We start from the raw sequence: 22,248 nt of genomic DNA, 5'->3' as shown, positions 1-22,248 counted from the left end.
TAGCAGAGGGTTAAGAACTGTTAAATTAAGAAGTCAGCTACATCTTTTGGAGATAAAAATCGTTGCCATACCTTTCACTCAGTCATAGAGAATCACAGGACATTAAGAGATGTTCCAGGACTTTGTGGCATCTCTTTCACAGACTAACAAGCATGTTACAGCTGAATGACAACATTTCCAGAGCTGTGGCAGGTAGAGCCAGGAGCGATGGTGGGATGTGCCCTTCTCTTTGCTCAGCACAGTCCTCCTCCAAATCCCAGTGAAGTCAGTGCAGGTTCTTGTGTCAGGGAACTGTACTGGGAAGCAACTGCTGAGTGGAATAAGTAGTTTCCCTTGAACTGCTTTACATGATAGAGATCATTAGCAGTTTTGGATGATCATTTTAATATGAAGCATTATGTAACTGTAGATGACTTTAGAATATTTCAAATATCATTTGAATAAATCTGTTATAAAACAAGAACGCAGTGAGCAAGTAGTTGGGAAATAATTTGCTACCCTATATTTGGTTTAAATTTTCTCTGCTTTATACTGCATCTAAACACCACTTTTTAAAATAACCATTATTAAAGCTTTCAAGACTAACATCATTACTTAAAAGGGATAGCTTAAATCAATACATTCCCAAGCAAAGCTTTAGTTTTGACTATTTACTATTTCCTGATGGAAAAGCACTTCAACCAAAACACTTCCTCTGCTCAGACGCAAATGTTATTTTGTTAGAGAAAACAGCAGTCTTGACATAATTAGCTGTTGGGTTGCCATATACAGTCTTAGCCTGTGCCCTGGATTCTAAAATAAATACAGGGCCTGAGCAACCTTACATAAGAGCCCAGCAAGCCAATCTCCCCTGCCAGAGGTGGCTGGGACATAAGCAGCAAGTCACAGACATGCCACATCTTGCTTAAATGACAAGGCAAAAGGAGCCGTGACTTAAAAAGTTTGGTGACACTTACACAGTTTTAGTAGAACAAGATATGGAGCCACTCCCCTCAAGGTTAGGTTCATGAATGAAACTATTCACTACCTTTTTCTGTATAGGTTTTTCAAACTCCTTAACTATGGGACTTCTTGGTAAGGGGTCTTCACTGAAAATAATCCTTCCATCGCCTCACAGATACAGCTTAAATATGGCTGGGATTCATTCTTGCCCGAGATTGCAAATGAAAAGGTACCTGGTTACAGTTTTAAACCACAGAAGCCAGTACAGCAGAGTAACCCATGAGGGGTACCAGAGTGCAGGGCAGTGCTCTAAGCCAGGCCCTCTCCAGTTCCCATTATTCTTACTTTGCTACAGCAAAGAGGGGAAAAAGCAGTCAACGTCCCTTACAAATAATGAGGTTTGGGCAACTTCATTTCTATGGTTTGGTTCCTTCACATCAAGTGCTGTTGTACGACTACAGGATCTAGGATTCGGTCTTTGATCCTTTATCTAAAACACCTAAAAAACCAGCTCAAGTGTAGTATTTGTTCACCTCATAGTTCTTTGTTATGCAAGGCAAAGAGTAAAGAACACAAAAATTTTAATTAGCAAACAACTCTCCACACAGACTTTGTTGGTACAACATAGTTATAAGTACATCTACAAACACATACAGGTTCTTTGGACTATGATTTTTTTAAAATATATTTTATATGACAATGTGAACAAATCTGGAAAAAACAAATTACTTCAACCTTACGTAGAGGTAGCTGAACAGTACTCTGTTCAGTGATATGAGAGTATAACTTAAGTTCCATTTCAAGTTCATTACAGTGCACAAAAGGATGTTTTACAAACAAATGGAATATACAAGTCCACAAAACTTTTTATTTAAAATGGCTTGATAGATATATTTCTGGCACTCTTGTAACCACATAACTTGATGGAATTAAATTGGACAAGAATATGGTGCCAAATTAAGACATCTTACACAGATAGTCTTTTGCTCCTCATTTTTCTACTTCTCCCGTTCCTCACCAGGGAATTATAGAAGCTATTACATTGTTTTTGCTACACTTCTGCTCTGTAAACCTTTGCTCCACAAATTGAATGTAAAGATTTAAAGGTGCATATGTTTATATTTATAAAATATATGGCTATGACTCTATTAAAAAGCTCAAGAATGGCAATAACAGAATACAGGCACTTCTATGTGAGGGTTACTTTAGACCTTATGAAACTCCAACGTTAGTAAGCACTTCACATGATACCTGGATGAGTAAGTCAATGTAATTGTTCAGTTTTTTATTATCCACCATTTAAATCCTGTCTAAGCAGATTAGTTTCTTGTACCCAGACAACATTTATTTAGCAAAGTGTCTCAAAATAGTGACTTTGCCGAAACTACCATTTTTCTGTAAGACTTTCATTGATTTACTGGGCTTTGGCATAAACCCCAGATCCTAAACCACATGCTGCACCAGTTACAAGTTAGTTTGTGACGCTGACAAATTAAATGAGAACTAAGCAAGGGCTGAAAGCAGGGTTTGAGTTCCTCTGATGTAGGGCTTGGGGGAACGGGGAGCGCTACCCTAAGTGCATACAGTTCCATTGGGTTTTTATGCACAAAACACCTGTAGTTAATTTACTTTTTTTTTTTCTTAAGTTTGTGAACATGTTTTCCATTCCTAAACACTGCATTTAAATATAACTCCCATCATTAATTTAAACACCAGTAAAACTTCAGCACCAAGTAGAAATCATTAAGAGGAAAATTCTTCACAATGAGAACCACCAGCCACTGGAATAATCTCCCCAGGAAAGTGGTGGATTCCCCAACATCAGACACTGCTAAGATCTGGCTGGGCAGGGAGCTGGGCCACCTTGTCTAGACCATGCTTTTGCCAAGAAAGGTTGGACCAGATCCTTGAGGTCCCTTCCAACCTGGTAATCTATGATTCTATGAAAAGGCGATCTAAAGCAAAACTTCATTTTATAAAGCTCTTCTCTACAACACAGATTAAGCCAGACCTGCTACATCCAAATCCTTTTTTTTTTTTTTTTTTGATTAAAGTAATCTTTGGATTAAGAAATCCACAGTTCAGGTGTTCTGTTAGTAACTAGTCATACAGGACAGAGGGATAGGCCAAGCAATCAGTATGGTCAGCCCCTCAGTATGACAGCTGGTATCTCTTATTGCTACAAGGTAATGGAAGATCCAATATCAGCATTTCAAACAAAAAAAAAAAAAAGAGAGGAACTTTTACAATTAACACCAGAATGTCACTTAAGACTTAGCATAATAATGGCCTATCACATCATTTTATCATTTCATTATTAAACCTACTGAACTACTTTCTACAACTGTGTCTGAGATCATTGTCAGGCTTCATTTTTCCTGATTAATCCAGTCCTGTCTCAAGTTCACTCTCAAGCAAGGGAAGCCAGCCAAGGTAACAGCTACGTTCATGGAAACATATCCCCTTAAGTTACAGCTAGACAAAGGAGCATGAAAGCCAGAGCAAAGTTATTTTGCGTATCATAACTCTGTCTATATATGGGAATGAGAAATTAGTATTACTTCCTGCAGGAAATTTCTGGTTTTAATTAGAAACTATGTAATATAAATGCACAGGGATTTGGAAAGGTGATACAGCCAGTCTTTGTTATTTATTTTTATGTATTTTGTTAAATACTTCATTTACAGAGAAGTAAGCTAGACTAGCTAAGCCTAGCTAAGCCAAATCTTACAAACGCAAGTCTAAAACTTTCAAGAAGTCTCTGGGAGATGTTTAGGTGATGTAGCCCCAGAGACTGGTTTACTCAGAGTTTGATCTACTCTTGGTTCTCCCTCTGTCCCCATTACAGAAGACTTGCTTTTTGTATTCGCCCCCCCCCCCTTTTTTTTTCTTTACAGAGTGACTGATCACATTTCCTTGTGAAAAACAATAGAATTTTTTATTTCCAATCATAACTCAGTGATCTAGGGTCAATGGAAATTAGCTTCTTTGAAGAACTAGCAAGAAGCCTATCCATTTTTTAGGTCCTCACAACAAGGATTAATCAATGATTCTGGCCACACAGGAAATACAACTTTGAGTCATGATTATTTTTAACAGATTAGCAATACTGGTTTATGGGACTGGGTTTCAGGTCTAGAAAAATGTGAGAAGCTTAAATAAAATACTCCCCCAATTAATATTTTCTCCGATCAATGTTGTTTCTATAATAAAAGTGAAGGTATTTTTAAATCTGTTCGGCTGTTTGTTCAGGCCTGTAATAAATGTTGCATTTAGGTCCTTGTAGTGATTAATACAACTGAAAAGAAAATCAGCAAGGCTGCAGCATAACTAGAAGATATTTTTGTTTCTTATTTGCTTATTTGCTCATTACTGAAACATTCCTGTCTCAGCCCACTGAAGGGAAAGGCTACTCCCTGCCCAGCTTTTTCTGGACAGATTTGTGTTCTCTAGTAAATCTGTTTCTCAATATTTTTTTTCTTCTGCTGGAGCTTGCAGACTTGCCATTAATCTAGGATGTGCGGCCATAGAGCAGACCCAGACAGAATGCTACTGTACATGGATAGATGAAATTTCTTGATGTGTTTGATGTGCTGTGCATATGCAGATCAGCTGTATGCATTACATGCAGTAGGTCCAGTGTTTCCATGTTGCAACACACTGGGCACTCACGATATGGGGCATGTACACGAGTTTCTGCTTAGGAAATCCCGGCAGCTTTACTCAAGGCTAATAGAAAAGGCAATATTCACTTTTAAAGTCAAGGATTCTGTCCATGCCAATTTCTAAATCAACAAAATAGGCAGAATATGAGTATGCAAGAATGCAGAGCATGCAGGATAAAAGAACAATGACATCAGTGAGAAAACAGCTTGAAATAGGTATTTAAGGTCCTTTTCTCACAGGTAAGAGTAACAAAGTGACCGCTTTTTTCCTATGGGAGCAATATGGGCCCCTTATGTTTGCAATAATACATAATGGTTTAAGGAAGAATTGCATTTAATGCAGCTTCACTTCTGAACAAGTAGAAATCACTTCATTATTGACTTATGAAGACAAATGCCATAGCAGGTGTCAGCCACCATACACTTGGTAATGTTCAGAACATGTATTTCTATATATTGTTTACAGAAAAGCATGTAAAGTACCACCTATGGAAGAAGTGCAGCAAACTAGCAGTAAGGAAGTAAGTTGTAGCATTTCTAGAGTAGCTCAATGCAAACATGGGGTATATATTGCATTTGCATCACAAGGTTGAAACATCTTTGTCTTCCCTTCATTTCTTTGGTACCCTTATGGAAAAGTTCTATAGAATTTAACAAGAGGGGAAACAAAGGTAGTTTTATGGAAACATAACAGTATGGAAATTACTTTTAACTGATAAATATTTCTGATGACATGATGATGGAAAAGAAAACCACATGAAAAATTGACATTAAGTTGTACTGAATTTTTTCATAAAGGCATGGAATGGCAAAGAGTGCTGCTCTGGGTAAAAATAACAAAGGAATATGTAGCATTCCACAACATACTCAATTCAATCATTTTTTTTTTGCCACCAGAAAGAAAAACAGTAGCTTAGAATAAAAGGCCCAGTTCTGCTTACAATTAAATCAGTGAAAGTCAAAGTCAGGAGGAGGCAAGATCAGTCCCAGAAAGTGATACACTGAAAGCAATAAAAGCAGCAAAACAAGTATATGAACTGTTGATTTAAAAAAAAAAACCAAACACAAAACCAAAAAGAACCACCTCAAAACCAAGATATTTCCTATTCTCATTTCTGCCCTATTTTTACCTGCTTTATAGCTAAAAGTTATCATGCTAAAATTCACTTGTTTTCCTTGGGAGTTAACTATTAATAGCAACACTACCCAGTCTCTTAGGAGAAATGCAATGGCTGGGTAGAGATTTGAAGCTAACAGAAACCTGAAGATTGGGATGAAATAAATAGCATTTATTACAACATATTCCTTCTCATGTGACACAAACTGCCCTCCGAGTCCTACAATTCAAAATAACTGCCCCTCCCTCCATATATACACACTCCAAAGCCAAATCCCACCAAACAATTAAAAGAAATAAAATTAATCTTAACATCAACAAGAGCTGATAAAAAAAAAAGTCTGTGTAGTAACCTACAATGAAATGATATCAATACTTCCAGTTTTCTTTAGGAGAAGCCACTTTTCATATATTGTGGCTCTTCCTTCGCAGTTGTTTGTAGCCATTATCCATTCTTGCAAGACAGAGTTCAGATATAAATTCAAGTCCAAGTTATCCTCTGTTCTGTGAAAAATTAGGGGACTGTCCTGGTTTGACAGATCCTTCTGTCACCCACTATGGCCAATTCCCACTGACATCAACTGATCAGTACGTGAATTTACCCCGTGCTTAAACACTCATGCTTAAGGTTAAGCATGTGCTTGACTGTTTTGTTTTACCAGGAACCTAGTTGCAAGCATAGGATCAAGCTCCAACAACTGTGCTTGAATCATCTCTGACATAATCTGTGTATTCAAAGACTTCATGGAAGGCTGTTGCAGGGGAAAAAAAAAATCCTTCTTAGGCTACAGTAGAACTGGGGATAAGTAGAAAAACATTCAAAATATTTGAACACAAATATCTGAAAAATTATGAAAGCAGTTGCTTGTGCACTGCTAGAATCATCATTTTGCCCCCAGTCATAAATACAGGGTAAAAACACTATAAATAAATAGAGCAGCTCACCTTCCTTTAGAGAATGAACACATAAATAATATACATTTTGAAACAAAAAAATCATAGTGCAAAAATAAATTATCAAACGGAAGTTGTGAACATTATTTTACACAATTCTATATAAAACCTGAACCATTTGGAATAAAAGACTTCGCAGTTCACTGAAATAATGCATTAACATTATTATTTCTGCTTCACATTAAACTGCACAGTTTATCCTTTATCCACTAAAAAAATAAAAATAAAATAAATTAAAAAAAACCTTTAAGCTTTTTCAAAGGTTTATGGCAAACAAGATCACTTTTTGTTCTATCACATTTTGTTATTAATTTAGCAGTGCAGTGATTGAATAATCATCTCAGAGTTCCAAATGGAAACTATTGAAGTATCCATAAACATCCCTTTCTCTTTATAACTCATTTGCTTTGAAATTCAGGCTTGAAACATCCTGACACTCAAATCTGTAAGACATTATTGCAGTTAGATGAAGTTACAAGAGACAGTCTACAGTCAAGTACTCTGGGAGACTTCACAGCTCTCCTCCTCACCATCACCGTGATCTTGTACGAGACATGAATGTAAGGACACGTCTGATGCCATTCAAGCGGTCTTTGAGGGATTTCATGGCAAGGAAAGGGAGCTGAGCTCTGTTCTCAAGTGGAAGGACAGCAAGGACCCACCAGCACCAGGCTGGCCCGTTAGGGTTAGCCTGCAGTAAGGGGAAAAATGCAAGTTAGGATACAGATAAATGGTAAGGTCTTGTTTTTGAAGACTGCTATCAAAATACTGTATTTTGAAAGTTCTATCTAGAAACAGGTCACTTCATTGCCAGCCTAATGGCTTGTGGTAACAGGTTGGCTTGAAACAAGTTACAACCAAGTTGCACCTTTCCTAAAAATAGGATGAAGGCAGAAGCAAGATGTATTTCTATTTCTAGCCACAATTTGTACGTTGGGCCTTCTAGTTTGTTGATGTTGGTTTTGTTGTTTTTTTTTTTTTAATGTATTTTGTTCCCATGTTATTATTGACCCAGTTCTCTGGGATTCCTTCCTCCTTTTTTCATACTTTATGACACTACTCCCTATCTAGTTTCTGTTGTTATATTCTGTTATTTTAGGATCCCTCCTATTTGCAGTCCTTGAACACGAGTTCCGAGTTTCCTCTGGTCTATTTTCTCTCAGCCATTTAATTGGGGGAGTAGAGTAGGCAAAAAGGCATTTAAATCTCCTGGGATTAATGCAGTTGGTTAAGTAGTCTCAGGAAGTTACCAACGTTAAATACGAGCTTTTTGTTCACAACAGTGCTACCACTAGTGTATGGCAACATAACTTAGATACTTAGGCTTACGCAGGATAAATGAAGAGCATTCATATTTTCATCTTAAAACACAATGCCTCCCAGCTTATCGGATATCCCTGCTATTTCTGTCTCGGAAAGTTACATAAGCCACTGATTCTGGGTACCTGTGGGTCGGGATCCTTAGCTGGCATTGGACCAAAATGACTGAGAATTCGACTTTTGAGTGCTTGTTTGAGGGAGTTAAACCACATATATGCCTGATCATAGACAGAATCGTGGAGAACAAGTAAAGCAGCGTACTCTTGTCCTTGCACCTGAAATGAGTAAAGAGAGGGGCAAGGTTACTGTTAGTTCAGTCTGCGTGTTGGGGAAGGCACAGTGGGGAGGGGAGAGAAAAAGAAAGAGAAGCATGCCAAGAGTTCTGGGATAAAACCTGAAAGCTAGTTTTGTGTCCCCCATTTGCCTCCTCCCCTCCCTCCCCCACCCCATCTATCAAATCCTTCAATTTCTTACCCTATATTCAAAATCAAAGATACCCATTTGCAGAACAAGCACTTTCTGGATTGCTACATGAGAAAACCGTTATATAAACACCATACAACACAGAAAATTATGCAAAGCTTTTTTTTTAAATTATTAGCAGCTCCTCAGAGTAGACATTTTATCTTCCCATCGTATACCAGAAGCTCATATATCACCCAGAATATTTTAACTGCCTACATGTATTTTTCTTTTAATATGAATTAATGTAAATAATTTTGAAGATGCAGTGGACCCAATCCTGCTCCTTCTTACCCACATGGGAGTTTTCTAATTGGTTTCCATGCAAAGGGAGTCTGTGTCCTCCCCACCCCCTTAAAAACTGCAGTTATTCTGTCCAGAAGAGAGGTATATCTTATCCTGGACTCAGTTTTGTCTTCTGCTAAAAACCTCTAGGAAAAACATTCTTCAGTATATGAGAAGTGTGTGTGTATGCTTTTGGTAACTATTATGTTCTCCATCTTTAACCATAAGCAGTTAGTAAATACCACAGATTTGTTTTACTAGAAACTGTTTTACAAAAAAAAAACTCACTGAAAACACATGTGCTTAGAATTTCACATGTATTTCACATATTCACTGTATTACATGTGAAATACAGTTTAAATGAAATATTTCTAAATTTACCTTTTGATCCTCAATGTACTCAATATCTGCTGTATTATAGCCATCACGCTGGCTGTGCTGTATCACCTTAAATCTCCTCTTGCCGATGCTGTCTACCACAGAGCGACCATCAGCAAAGAATTCAACATTTCTTATCTCCAGAATGCAGCCATAATCTGCAAACCTATTGAAATCAGAACAAAAGCAAGTAAACAAGTCTTATTCTCTCCACCCTTCGTTCCACAGAACTGCCATACAGCCAGTCCCTACCACAAAGGTATTTACCAGTGTCAGCTCATTTCCATTGTTCATAGCACTGACCTGCTGTAGTTCAAATTATTCCACAATTGTTCTCAAAACTATCAGGAAGATTCAGGCTGTCTAATCTGATTAGCACTAACTGCATATTTTGGAATACAGGGAACATCTTATGAAACAAAGTTACACAGCTCAAAAGCACACTTTCTCCATAATCCTAATATGATCAGTCTGTGTTTATAAAAGAACAAGCGCAATTCAGGATATTAGAATTATGGAAAAACTATAAAATCTGTAAAGGAAAAAAAGGTTTTCCACCATTTCACCAGATTTTACTTTGAAGGTGTGTTACTTTGTGCCAAACATACTTTTTATGGTGTATACGTACCCTGTAGATATACCCTCTAAAAAGAAGGGAGGAAAGCTAAATACAGAGACAGACATTAAGGTCAAATTACCTTAGACTGACTGTAAGTGGCTCAATGTAAATATCCAGCCAGCTTTTATGGAGGTCCTGTTGTACCTCTGCAGCCTCCACTATATTCAGAACAGTGAGGATGTAAGTCTCTCTCAATAGCTTACTTATTCTTTCCATATTTTTTTAAAAACACTGAACCCACCAACACACCTTACTGCCGTTTCAACTCAATTTCTTGTCCCAAAGCATTCAACAGATTTCAAAGCAGTACAAAAACCTTTTCCTGTCTGACAGGAGGTCTGCAGCTCAGCTTCACATAATACACACTAGCTACATGTTTGAAGAAAAACGGGCAGTCATATTAGTCAGAATCTAAGTGCTCAAGAGAGAAACTTCAGTCTTCTCAGTGTCTTTAACTGGCCTGATTAGGAAGATTTTTTCCTACTGAAAAATTATCGCAGCCATGGACCTTTCTGCACCTTTCCAAAGAGACTTGCTCCAGACTAAGTGGGGTACATCACATGGTCCGAGGCTGCTGCTCACTCACCCCTTTACAGGGTCGCTGATGCACATCCCAAATTGTTTGGTGCCAGTCTCCATGCACCTTCGAATCATCAGGCGATAACATGGCTCAAAAATGTGCAAAGGGCACGGGACTGTAGGGTAAGCCATTGTGCAGACAAATATAGGAACATTCTTATTTAGGCTGTAAGAAAGAAAGGACAAATCAGATATGGCATTTTACTAAACTACTGACAAGGTATCAAATACTTTTTATGCAATAACATATTCTTTAAAATGATGGTATCTTTAAATAAAAACTATAGCATCTTTGGATTAAAATTCTTAACAGAGTGAATACAAACTAAAATTATTTTTCCCCTTAATTGATTAGACAGTATGGAAAGTGATATACCACTTAGTAGCAGAAGAATTTTGTTATGCTTTCTGGTTTTACTAATGAGAGCATTGATGCATCTCTATTATTGCTTTTATTTACTTTATTTTCCTTAATCCCATTTCTTCCCTACCCAGTACATTCAAACCCCTAGCCTGGGAGACTACTTCCACCTATTGTCTCACCCCGTGGCTTTCACCGAGGGCCACTGAAAGCAACCACATTGCTTTATACTTTGTTTATAAAGCAACCTTTTGCATTTCTTCTACTTCTGTTTGTTGTTTAACACAGTATCGTGTTTTTATGCTAACTCAAAGCACAATTTCACCTGTTTTCTTTGAAATTACACGATATCAAGAAAGAAGCTCCTTTGTCAGCTTCTTAGCTTGTGTTCCCCAGGCCCAGGAACCATTCATCACCTCACGCAGTGGCATTAAAGATTGGATTTTACATAAATGGATTACGTACTTGGAAAGCTCTGCTATTTCCTCTTCATAAATCTTTCTTCTTTCGGTGAGTTCCTCTGGAAGATATCTAGCTATTAACTCCTCCATTAGTACTGTTTTGCAGTATTTCCTCATAGCCAAACACTGCAGTAAAAACACAGGCAAGCAGTTACAGGTAATGTCTGGCATTTCAAAGTGTGTGGTGCCTATGCACAAGGCAGTCATCCGTTATCTCCATTTTTTTAGGTCCAGAGCACATCAAAATGATCTTTTAAGCTTGCACTGCAACTGAAGAGTTGTTTATTGAACCATTCCCTATGTTATGGGCATTATCTTGGAAAATCTGGCAAGTAAAATCATCTACAGATTTTCTAAGTACAGGTCTGGCCCTAAGGTTTGAACAGAGGAGACTATCCATGCTAAGTCAACAAGAGCATTTTAAAAGTACATTCTTAAGTTACGTAATATTTATTTTGAGTTGGGAAATATCAAAGTTTTCTAAAGGTGCTGCTAGATCCTATCCCATGCCCTTTAATTTATGCTGAGAAAATCCAAGCATCATTACCTCCGAGAGCCCTTCCTTGCACAGGGGACATTTTGGGTTGTGATCCAGGCATCTCTCAAGACATTTGAGGCAGAAGGTGTGTCCACAAGGTGTAGTGACAGGTTCATAGAAGAGCCTGGATTGGAAAAAAAAAAAAAAGAGACAACAATATCGTGTACCAAAGTAAAAAAAAAGCTGCTACCAGAAAAATAAAGCTGTATTCATTTGCTAATTTAACTGCTGACTACCCCAGGGATAAAATTGTTCCTTGCTTTTAATTTCTTCAATCAACTTTTCTATTTATTGAGTTTACAGACTTTCTTATTGCCACCAAGTGTGAAAGGCAGCCCATGAACTCCGATTCCAGCAAATGTGAGAGAATATTGTCATAAACTTCCAATAAGCCAAGATTTATTTTTTTTCTGTGTGAGTGATAAATATAAGCAGAAGTTGGACCATTTGATTTTTTTCCTAATGAAATTGAGCAATACTTGCACAACTATTACTGTGGAAATCATGTGATTACTTGTATGTGTAGAGCTAAGCACAAAATAGCTATTTGCAGTAATAGCCCACATAAGTGATTGCAATAAACTACTATTGCCAACTCTAATGTGGACTTGGAAAGCAGTTTTGTTGGAATAAACAGTTTTTAACCATCAAATGACTGCTTTTCTGGAAAATGAGTGGCATTAGGTTCATGTTTCATCTAGAAAAATAGTTAAATACATAAGGCCAAGTCTTCAAAGTATCATGGGATCTAATCTTTACCCATTTCAAGTACCTCTGTGACACTTATTTTCATGTAAGGATTTTTTTACTTGTTCTGATTATGTGATCTTGCAAAGTGATATATTTCCTTACCATAAGTGCCTTAAGATGTAAATAACATGGAAGTTTGTGGTTTTGTGTTTTTTAATGTAGAAAACATTTGAAACTAGAAATTAAATTGCTTGCCATATACTGTATTTTACAACACTGTCTAAGCATTTTAAAGTCTTAAATATTAGTCTAATTATAAGTCAAGTGAATTAATAAGTTTACTTTAAAATATTACATTTTATCAAAAGAGTACACTAAGTTCTATTCTACATGTGGAAATTATAAATATGTAAACCCACATTTATTAGCATCTTTAACAAAATGAGTGTATTTAAGAACATAATTGGCTCTTAACAAGATTGCCATAGCCAGTTTATTAAATGTCATTACTGTAAATATTGAAAATTAATCGAGGGAAAATAGGAAGAATTATCTAAAATACCCCACCTGTCTTATTGCAACTTGACTGTGTAACTGAAAAGCCTTGTTAATTATTTCACAAACAGAAACCTCAGTGCACCAAGGTTACCTCTTTGCTGTAAACTATGTAAAATACCAAATTCTACACTGTTTCAGTAAGTATTGTTTTGCATAATTATTTAGTAGTGGCTTACTTTATTTGAAACATTAGCAGAAAGACAAGAAATTCCTGTTAAAATGCAGGATTCCGCCCTAGCTCTCACAAAACCCAGCAACAGCTTTTTCCCAATGACTCTATGGGGACCTGGACCAACCCTCGTGACTTGCAGAAAGAAACACTATACACCAAGATTTATCATGACATCATTTTAAGTTATTGTAACAGCAGACACTAAATATTCACTCCTGCTGACTAATGCTTTATTACTTTTTATTTTTTGCTTGCTGCTGGAGCAAATGTAGATCAATAACATTTTGGCCACTCCATCAGACAAATAGGTTAATAACAGTTCCTGCAGTTAATTGTGAACAGGTCAGTAGGTTACTAGGTAATTAGTCCAAAGTATCTCAGGATCCAAATCCCTAAAATACTTCTGAAGAACATAGCAGGAAATAATTATGATCAATCTTTATTAATAGCAGGGAAAAAACACTTGTGACAGCTTCCCTTAGCGCAAGCTTTCATCGTTGCAGTGAGGTTACAAAGCCAACATCCTTCTCCATGCAAGGCCTGTATTTGCGACTGCAATTATAAGATCAGCATCCCCATCCTCTATCCTGTAAGGGAATCAGCAATCCTTGAGCTAATTCCTTTACAAATGCATTGTAGTCTGGCTCCTTCTGATTCAGCATAGAGGATGAGAAAGTAGGGCTAGTTAATTTTATTAAAAACATCGGAAAAATGCATTGTGGATATAATGATCATAAACATACAGACTCATTAAAACCAGCTAAGACTAATTGTGTGGCTTTCTGTTAAAGGAAAGTTTTCCTCTTAGCAGTATCAAGTGTTTTGACAGCTGTATAAACTTTGGGAGCACATCTCAGCCGTCAGCAGACAGAGGGAGAAGGGGCAGATCTGATTCACTTCAAGCAGGAGTGAATCAAACACAGCAGTTTGATTCCCTGAAACCCCCACAGGTTTCAGTTTGTCTGAAATATACTGAAGCCCCCCGCCGCTGCACACAAACAACAAAACAAAGCAAATCCAGATTTCTCAAAGCAGAGGATTTCAGAAATGCAGAAATAAATGCATAAAGAGACTATTTGCTAATTAAGAATTTAAACATGGTGCAAAACTAGCCCCAACGTGCATTATTGATAAATCTGGGTAATTAAAAAGACAAACCTAAGCAACACTCACTGCAGAGGTCAAGATCCCTGTGAAACACCTTCCCCATATTTCCTTCTAAGTCAGTGACAGAACTCCATGTGTATATTTGCCAAAGTTAAAATGTTTTTTACAAAACAAGTACTGAAATAGGTGTAGTTTATAACTACTACCACTAACTACTAAATTATTGCTGTCCTGAAGTAGAACTGTTGTTCAACTGGAAGAAGAGTTCATTAAGCAAGTGGAGTGATGGCCTTAGTAAACTACGGAACACATCTCTTAAGCAACAGAGGAAAAACACGCTCGTTTGCTTGCAAGATCCTCCTATTGCAATAGCAGCACCACAGTATTTTATATGTAAATCTGGAATATTCATGGGATGTGGTCTCTTTTGCTATTTTGTGCATTATATAACATCGTACACAGCTCTACAAATTCCAAAGGACAAACTGTGGATTTGTGCACTATGTGTGTCAGTGGGTGGGGGTGTGTGAGCGGTGAGAGGAAATCTTCCAGACACCTTCACTAACACGCTTAACCCTCACGTCACCTCTTGTGACCCCTCCCAAACAATCACTAGCCCACAGCAGATCAAAAAGTTCCCATTCATCAACAGCATTCAGAACCAAAGGTCCAGAAATGTATCACTGGAGTAACAATTACAATAAAAACTAATTTCAAGTCAGAGAGAAAAATAAGTATCAAGTTAGAAAACCTCTAGGTCATAAAAGGGAAAGAGAAACAGCTAAAAAGCTAGGGACATACATGAGAAAGCAATGAATACCTCATACACAGGGAGCAGTCCAAATCTGATGGATCCACAAATCCAAATGGAATATGTTGTCCAGTACTATTTCCCTTAGTATCAACTGCATCTATCAATAACAACAAACATATTATAATGTAATTGAACAGAACTATGTAAACGCAATGGTATTCCATGTACCTACAAACAGCATCCAATATTTAAATGTCTATTTATCAACTTTCAAGTTACTGAACCATTAAGCATCATTACAATAATTTTCTATGCAAAGCATCCAATTCAGCCTTGGCACGGGTCATCACAATCCCCTGAATTTTGGTGACATTATACCCACTAACAGAGGGCTGAATTTAGCCTTGCAATAACAACTAACATCAAAACATTTTTTACTGGCATTGGAAGTCTAAAGTGAGACAAATTTTTCTGTCATACCATTGTAAATACATCCCACAGCATGAAAACAAGGCCAGATATCATGAACAAACAGAATTTGTGCTTTTAAACAACCTTTTTAATTGATCCATGCGCGGCATTGATGTTACTTAGAAGGTTTGGAGCTCTGCTGATCAACAAGCACTTCACCCAACCTTCTTAGCCCCCTTTTTAGACATTTTTGGTTGGTTGGTTTTTAGTGGGGTTTTTTTTTTGTATTTTTTTTGTTATATACACACAACGGAGATTCTACATCATGTCCTAATTAGGCTAATGAGAAAATATAAAAGCTAAGTTGTAATTTGGACCCTTTTTCTCTAAGTTTTATAAAAACAAAATTTCAAAATTCCCACTGCTTGCATGCCATGGAACTTATCCTGTGCATAATTAAACATACCTTTCTTCATCAGTTTGCAGGGTACCTCAGCATTTCGCATCTCCTCTGAGCAGCACTTCCTCTTCAGGAGACTGCACTTCTCAGAAATGAGAAAGGTACTCTCTGGCATGGAGGTGAGTTTGTTCTCCTCCTCTTCCTTTTTGCTCTCTGTGATCTGTATAGATTTCCTCAAACTACCAGAAGTTACATTTGGTTCCTCTTGAACAGGAAAACCCTTTTTCTGCTCCACATTTACCTGTGTGAAGAGAGGTTTGACATTAGAGCAATCTTCCAACAACTTGTAAAGAAAAAACCCCAAACCTCTCATAAGTCTCTAATGTTACGGATCACCAAGAAGGACTGTGTAGGTCAAGAAGCCACAGTTTGAGAATTGCTGTGTCAGGGCCTGATTTCAATTAAAAAAGGAGCAAACCATTTCCCACCCTCTGCCTCCCTCCTCCCCCACCACGGCACTGAATATTTTCAGCCCTTTTGTGTGGCTTTATAACTTGGTCATGAAACTTGATTCAGGCTGAAATGTGGCAAAATCTCAGGTTAAATATACTTTTATCACTTAACCTATGGAAAAATGCATATTTTTTATATTATAATGATGGTATCGACTCTCAAAATAAACATAATGCAGATTTATTTTAAGGAAGCAGTATAAACACACAAAATTTACAACAGAAAATGCACAGAGCTTCCTTTAGCAAGACAAATTTCTTTCACAAAGGATGAAACGATCAGTTTTTATCCCATTATGGCTACAGAACAACCTGTGAGCAGCCATTACACAGGACATCACCTATCCGCTTGTCACATCAACTCCCCAGATGAACCAGAAAGCAGATATTGTGGGCTGTGGTGATGTGTAGCATGCAGAAAGATGGAGTGAACCTTCCCTCAAATGACTTCATGAAAGGGTCATACAAAAAAAATTTTCTTGTCAGAACATCCTAGTAGCCTTTCCAGAAGGCAATGACACTGATTGTTCTTATCAGTCTCAACAAGGCTGCTCAACACCTACCATTTTTGTTTGTAAGGACTAGTAACTTTTCTCCTACATACACAGTGTATGCAAAACCTATCCTCAAAGTTCAGGCTTTGGTGAAGCAAAAGTGGTCCTTGCAAGCCCATGAATATAAGTAAACATCTACAGCCATTTACCAAACTACGGCTGTAAAACCAAATGTAGGGAGCAGCTAATATATCTTATGCAGCTCTACAATAACCTCTCAGCAGTGTACAGAATCTGAATGCAGGATGATTGTCACTGACATCATCAGTTACAGTTCAAGCTGAAACCCTAGATTTTAGCATTTCACAGCTTTTGAGGGTATCTCTCCCACTACCAGCTATTTGGAAGAGCTAAAGCAATTGCAAGAATAAAACCCACTCAACTCTGGCATAAAATTTATCAGAACACCACCACAGGACTTCTATTAAAGAAGTCAGATAAAGAAACTACAGTAAATCAACATTGGTTTGTATCTTCTGAAACTCAGTAAAAATCAGAAAATGTATCCTGCTGTCTCCCAGAGGTGAAAAAGGAGAGAAGGCTTCTCAATGTGAATATAACACACACAACAAATTAAGAACCACACATCAGACTTGATCTTTACCTTGAGCAACCTTTGTAGGTTATGGCTGGTGCCTCCAGATCCCACTGAATTTAGGAGATTCCCCTTTAATCTAGAGTGATGTGACAACAGCTGCAGGATATCGGGTAAGTGTTCCTGAGCATTTCCCGGGATGAGTGAAAACAAACTAAGTAGAAGCTGTGATATAAAACAGAATACTTCACTGCTTAGTTCCTTCCTTGCAACCTCTAAATGAAAAAGCAAGTAAGGGAAAAGCTCAAAGAAGCATCCTTGACTTTGTTAAAACCATTTAAAGAGCCCTTTAGACTAGGCTAAGAAAAAAAAGAAGTGCAAGAGCTAATGCAACATAGGCCAAGCAGACAGCAAGAGACAGAGTTAAATAAGCCAATGAAGTTATTAACCATTCTCTGTGATGCGACACACACATCTTTGTCCTGCAATTCAGAGCACACGAGGAAGTACTAACTTCTTAAATGTTTTTTGCTACACATCAGAAGCTTTCAGTGGAGTTTACAGAAAGCACTCATCTCACAGTTTTAATCCAAGTTCAGTTAAGTAAGTCTCTGATATTGTAAACTGTAGCTATTTTTAATTCACTTACATGAGAACACAAAAAAATGTAGGCAGTAGAAAAATGCTATTTTTTTCCTTTGCTATCAGAAAATAAGTGAATCTGTTTCAAGTAGCAGCTTGTAGCTATTTGTACAGCAAAGCTTATTAGATGATTACGGAAAAAAGCAGAGCTGAATGAAAGATTCACACTTCAAAAACTAATTACGACATACTAATGAGGTGATCCTGCTCATGCCCGAGGAAGCCACACGACAGATAAGATTTCTTTTTAGAGCCAAAAAGGATTCCACAGGATCACATTGTGTCAAAACTAACATGGACAGTTACTACAAGCAGAACATCACAGCTGCATCAAAAGAATTTGGTAAAATGTAGTATGTCATTGTTATGCAAACAGCCTTGGAAATGACCCAGTAGATTATTGCATCATGGATGAACTCTGTGTCTGATGAGTGCACCAGTAATTCTCTCAGTCTTAAGAAGCCTAGTTTTTCTCAGAACCCCACTGCTCAGAAATTAAGTGTCTTGGATAAGGCTATTTGGAGTCTGAATTTAGAAACATATCTATTTGTTCCTGTTCTTCTCGCTCTAGTGCACAGGAAGTCTCCCACCATGACTATGAGAACAAATCATGACACAATGACAGTGAAAGACTGCATGGAACCCATTGGAAAAAACCCACAAACCACCATCAAACAAAACCCCCAAATATCAGTTGCAAAAAACCTCACAGGAGATTGAAATCTCAACCATATGCAAAATAAGTTGATTGCACTACAGCCATCCAGGTTACACTCAGTTACCTTCATGAACAGTGCTTACTGTAAGAATCCTACTGTGCTTTTAGAAAGCCTTATGTATTACAGCACACAGAAACACCAGAAATTCTCATGCCACCAGTGATGGAGAAAAGCATGAATGCACTGCCATAAAAGAAAATTCAGTACAAGGATAATAAAACTGTTACATTTCTGCTACCCTAAACTATCACTGCAATGCTGAGCCTTTCAGCTACGACAACAGAAAAAATGCTCAAGTGTCAAAAAACTGATTTACAGGAAATCAGAGATCTGAGGGGCATGCTAACCAGAGCAGCATTCACAAAAGCTGTTTAAGAATCACACACCACATCTTAGGCTGCTACTGAAAAAAGCCTCTGTGCAGATCTATTTTTTGCTTATGTAGCATTAATTATTAGCAACCTTTAAAAACTATTTTAAAGCAGCTCTTCTTTTGTTGACTGCTTCCTTTCACACCGCCTTCACACACCGATACTCGGCGCAGCACGGCTGGCAGTAGGAAGGGAGCTGCTGCTCCCAAGTGGAGTGTGAGGGGTGCTGCGTGTTGCGTTCTACAGTCAATGGCCTGAGACAACATTCAATGGCAACTCCCCCTCTTCTGCACTGCTGTCAGTAATATGTTGCCAAGCTAGGAAACACATTAGAAATTTGACTGTAAAGAATCACAATAGTCTGTGGGTGGCAATTATTAACAACTGGGTTTTACTTCAGATTTGCTGATGCTAACGGCGTAACTGTTTCCACATAGTGCCTGCTAAGTACATTTTCTTGCTGCCTCCCCAACTTCAAGTAAGCAATACACACGACTCAAGTTTGAACACCAGTCTGGATATACCTCTCCATCCAGCTCTTTGCAGTAACAAGAAAGGAGGAAGGAAAGAGAGAAGAAAAATTCCTATCCTCCTTTATGAAAGGCTACTGAAAACAATGATTTAGGGAACTCACCTTTTGTGCCTCAGACTTGGCTGTCTTGTTCCCAGTATCTAGAGCAAGGCAGAACAGAAACTCTCTTAAAGCTTCTTCTGTTTTCCCCAGATTTGCTAATGCTTGTCCTTTCCTTAGGTGACCCTGCAATGAAACACATCCGTATTTTGCAGCTTTTACTCTTTTGTCATGAGACTATGCAATAAAACCAAGATGAAATTACAAAAGATCTTTCCGGAGAAGAAAAAGTTAAGGAGGGAGAATCACTGTAACTATCTGCTATACTTAGACACCAGCAGTGCCTGGGGTTTTAACCACAATGGTCCTGAAAACTTACAGACAGAATTAGGATATTCTCTAACTCAAACAAGTATGATTCTCACAGCACCAAGAGAGTGTTCTCCCAAGTGATCTTGGGAGAAATCTACATCCCCTACATCAATCTCCTAAAATAGTCATTACGTCCTTATAGAATTTTTAGAGAGAGAGTTCATGAACTTGAGATTCATCCAGGTCAAAGACAGTAGCGTTAGCTCATCCTCCAGGATTCTAACTCTCTTCCTTTACCCCAGGAAGCTCAAGAATATCATGGTTAAATGTCTGTACATCACAGGAGCCCAGGAAGTTACAGGACTTAAAGCCTCCTTCAGATTCATCTCTGTGACCATTCTAACGGTCTTCTATCAGGGCACTATCAAGGTTTTAAAACAAAGTACAGCTGGAGTCAGAACTTACTTTCAACCAGTACGGCTGCAGTCTGCACGCTGTTTCTGCATCGTGCAACGCATCTTCACAAGCTTTCAAAGTAGAGTTAATCTGGGACCGGTTGCTGTATAGTAAGTGGTCATTTGGAGCTGTAGGAAATAGAAAAATTGGTTAGTTGAAGTGAATTTAAAATTAATTACATAAGCTTTATACTTTAATTTTAATTTTTTTTTTTTTAAAAACCCACATGTTGGTGCTTCCAAGTTGTACAAACCCACAAAATATCCAGTCTTTAAATAACTGCACTAACTGAAATCTGGAAACCTTTTTGGGCAACTCCAGGCAAAGTGTCAGCTATGTATTATATAACTGCAGGGAACATTGCATAAATAAATGCTGAGACGCTCACACAATAAATTACCAGCCCTGACTGAGGATCAGATGGTTGATAGAAACATTCAGGAGACATTTAAGGGGGCAAGAGGAATGCTGTCATACTGCAAGGAGGAGTTTCCAAATTTTTAGTACTGAAGTTTTTAAACGGTACATCAGGATCTTTTCGTGCCACAGCTCAACAAGGGGAGAACAAGTGACAACGACAAGGCTCAGAGGACGCTACAGCAGCGCAGGTGAGGGGATCTCCTGGTTACACACACTGCGTGCTGTCGCCTCCAGACACGGTGTGTCCTGGATGAAGGCTGTGATGCTGTTGTTTGGAACACTCTTTCGTTTAATTGAAACTCTTATCCCTGACCCCTCGCCTTTAATTCCCTCTCACTGCCTGCAGTTGCTTCTCCTCAAACTAGAGCCAAACGGCGGCAGCAGAACTTTTTCCCCGCTCGGCCCCGCGGCCGCTCCGGGCGATGGGGTGCGGGGAGCCGCCCGCCCCGGACCCCGCTCCCCCGGGGAAGGAGTGGGGACACAACCCCACACCCTTACCGGGGAGCGGCGGGCTGCCCCCGGGCCCGGCGGCCCCGCTCCCTCCGGTTACACAACGGCCGGGGGGAGCCGGGCCGGACCGCGGGCTCCGCCTTATGCAACCGCCGCTCTCCTGACCCAGTTTCGCTACGGGCCGAAGGGCCCCTGCCCCTCCCCGGGGCTCCCCCACCACCCGCCGCGGGGAGCCGGCGGCAGCGCGGCCCCGGCACACACACACCCCCACCCCCGGCCCACCCGGGGGCTCGGCGGGGCGAGAGGCGCCGGCGAGCCCCGGCCGGTGGAAACTTGCCTTCCCCCGCGGCGCTGGGGGCCGAGGGGGGTGAAGGGGGGGGAGTCCGTTACCTAGGCTGACCGCTTCGTTGTACTTCTGCAGGGCGGCTTGGAGCTTCTTCTCCTTGTAGAGCAGGTTCCCTTCGTGCCTGAGCTGCGAAGCCTTCACTTGGCAGGGGAACCACTTGGCCAGCAGGTTGCTGAGGATGACATTGACCCGCAGGAGCTGCCCGGCCGCCGCGCCGCCCTCCTCCTCCTTGCACAGGACGCAGCGGGACCCGGCCGCCCGGTCCCTCTCCAGGCACTTTTTGCAGAACGTGTGTCCGCAAGGCAAGGAAACGGGCTCGAAGAGGAAGCCCTGGCATTTGCGGCACCTGAAGACGTCCCACTCGCGGGGCTGCGGGGGGCCGCTCCCGGCGGCGGGCAGCCCCTCTTTGATCCGGACGCTCTGCGCCAGGCACTCCACCAGCTTCTCCAGCTGCTCCGCCCGAGCCCCTGCCACTCGGGCCCCAGGCCGCCGCCGCCGCCCGACAGCTCCAAGTTCTGCGCCTGCAGAGCCCCGGCCGCCAGCTGCAGCACCAGCTGGGGCTCCGGGCGCTGCTGCGGCGGCAGGTG

The 22,248-nt window shown here is 39.5% G+C and overlaps 1 protein-coding gene across 1 annotated transcript in view; it reads right to left on the bottom strand.

Moving 5' to 3' along the window:
* Positions 1 to 1,506: 1,506 nt before the first annotated feature.
* Positions 1,507 to 22,248, bottom strand: part of LONRF3 (LON peptidase N-terminal domain and ring finger 3) — a 20,922-nt gene continuing 180 nt past the window's right edge. The window contains exons 2-13 of the mRNA XM_014954915.1: positions 21,706 to 22,182; positions 20,455 to 20,573; positions 19,741 to 19,863; positions 17,444 to 17,599; positions 15,840 to 16,074; positions 15,029 to 15,119; positions 11,691 to 11,805; positions 11,148 to 11,269; positions 10,329 to 10,487; positions 9,127 to 9,289; positions 8,124 to 8,273; positions 1,507 to 7,369 (exon numbers count right to left, since the gene is read on the bottom strand). Of these exons, the coding sequence (XP_014810401.1) occupies positions 7,211 to 7,369; positions 8,124 to 8,273; positions 9,127 to 9,289; positions 10,329 to 10,487; positions 11,148 to 11,269; positions 11,691 to 11,805; positions 15,029 to 15,119; positions 15,840 to 16,074; positions 17,444 to 17,599; positions 19,741 to 19,863; positions 20,455 to 20,573; positions 21,706 to 22,182 (2,069 nt within the window). The 3' untranslated portion in view covers positions 1,507 to 7,210. The remainder of the gene's footprint in view (positions 7,370 to 8,123; positions 8,274 to 9,126; positions 9,290 to 10,328; positions 10,488 to 11,147; positions 11,270 to 11,690; positions 11,806 to 15,028; positions 15,120 to 15,839; positions 16,075 to 17,443; positions 17,600 to 19,740; positions 19,864 to 20,454; positions 20,574 to 21,705; positions 22,183 to 22,248) is intronic.

This window comes from Calidris pugnax, unplaced genomic scaffold (genome assembly GCF_001431845.1).
Source record: "Calidris pugnax isolate Ruff unplaced genomic scaffold, ASM143184v1 scaffold38, whole genome shotgun sequence".
In the NCBI taxonomy this organism is placed as follows: domain Eukaryota; kingdom Metazoa; phylum Chordata; class Aves; order Charadriiformes; family Scolopacidae; genus Calidris; species Calidris pugnax.
The sequence above is the reverse complement of the archived record's forward strand: the minus strand, read 5'-3'. Positions and strand labels throughout refer to the sequence as shown.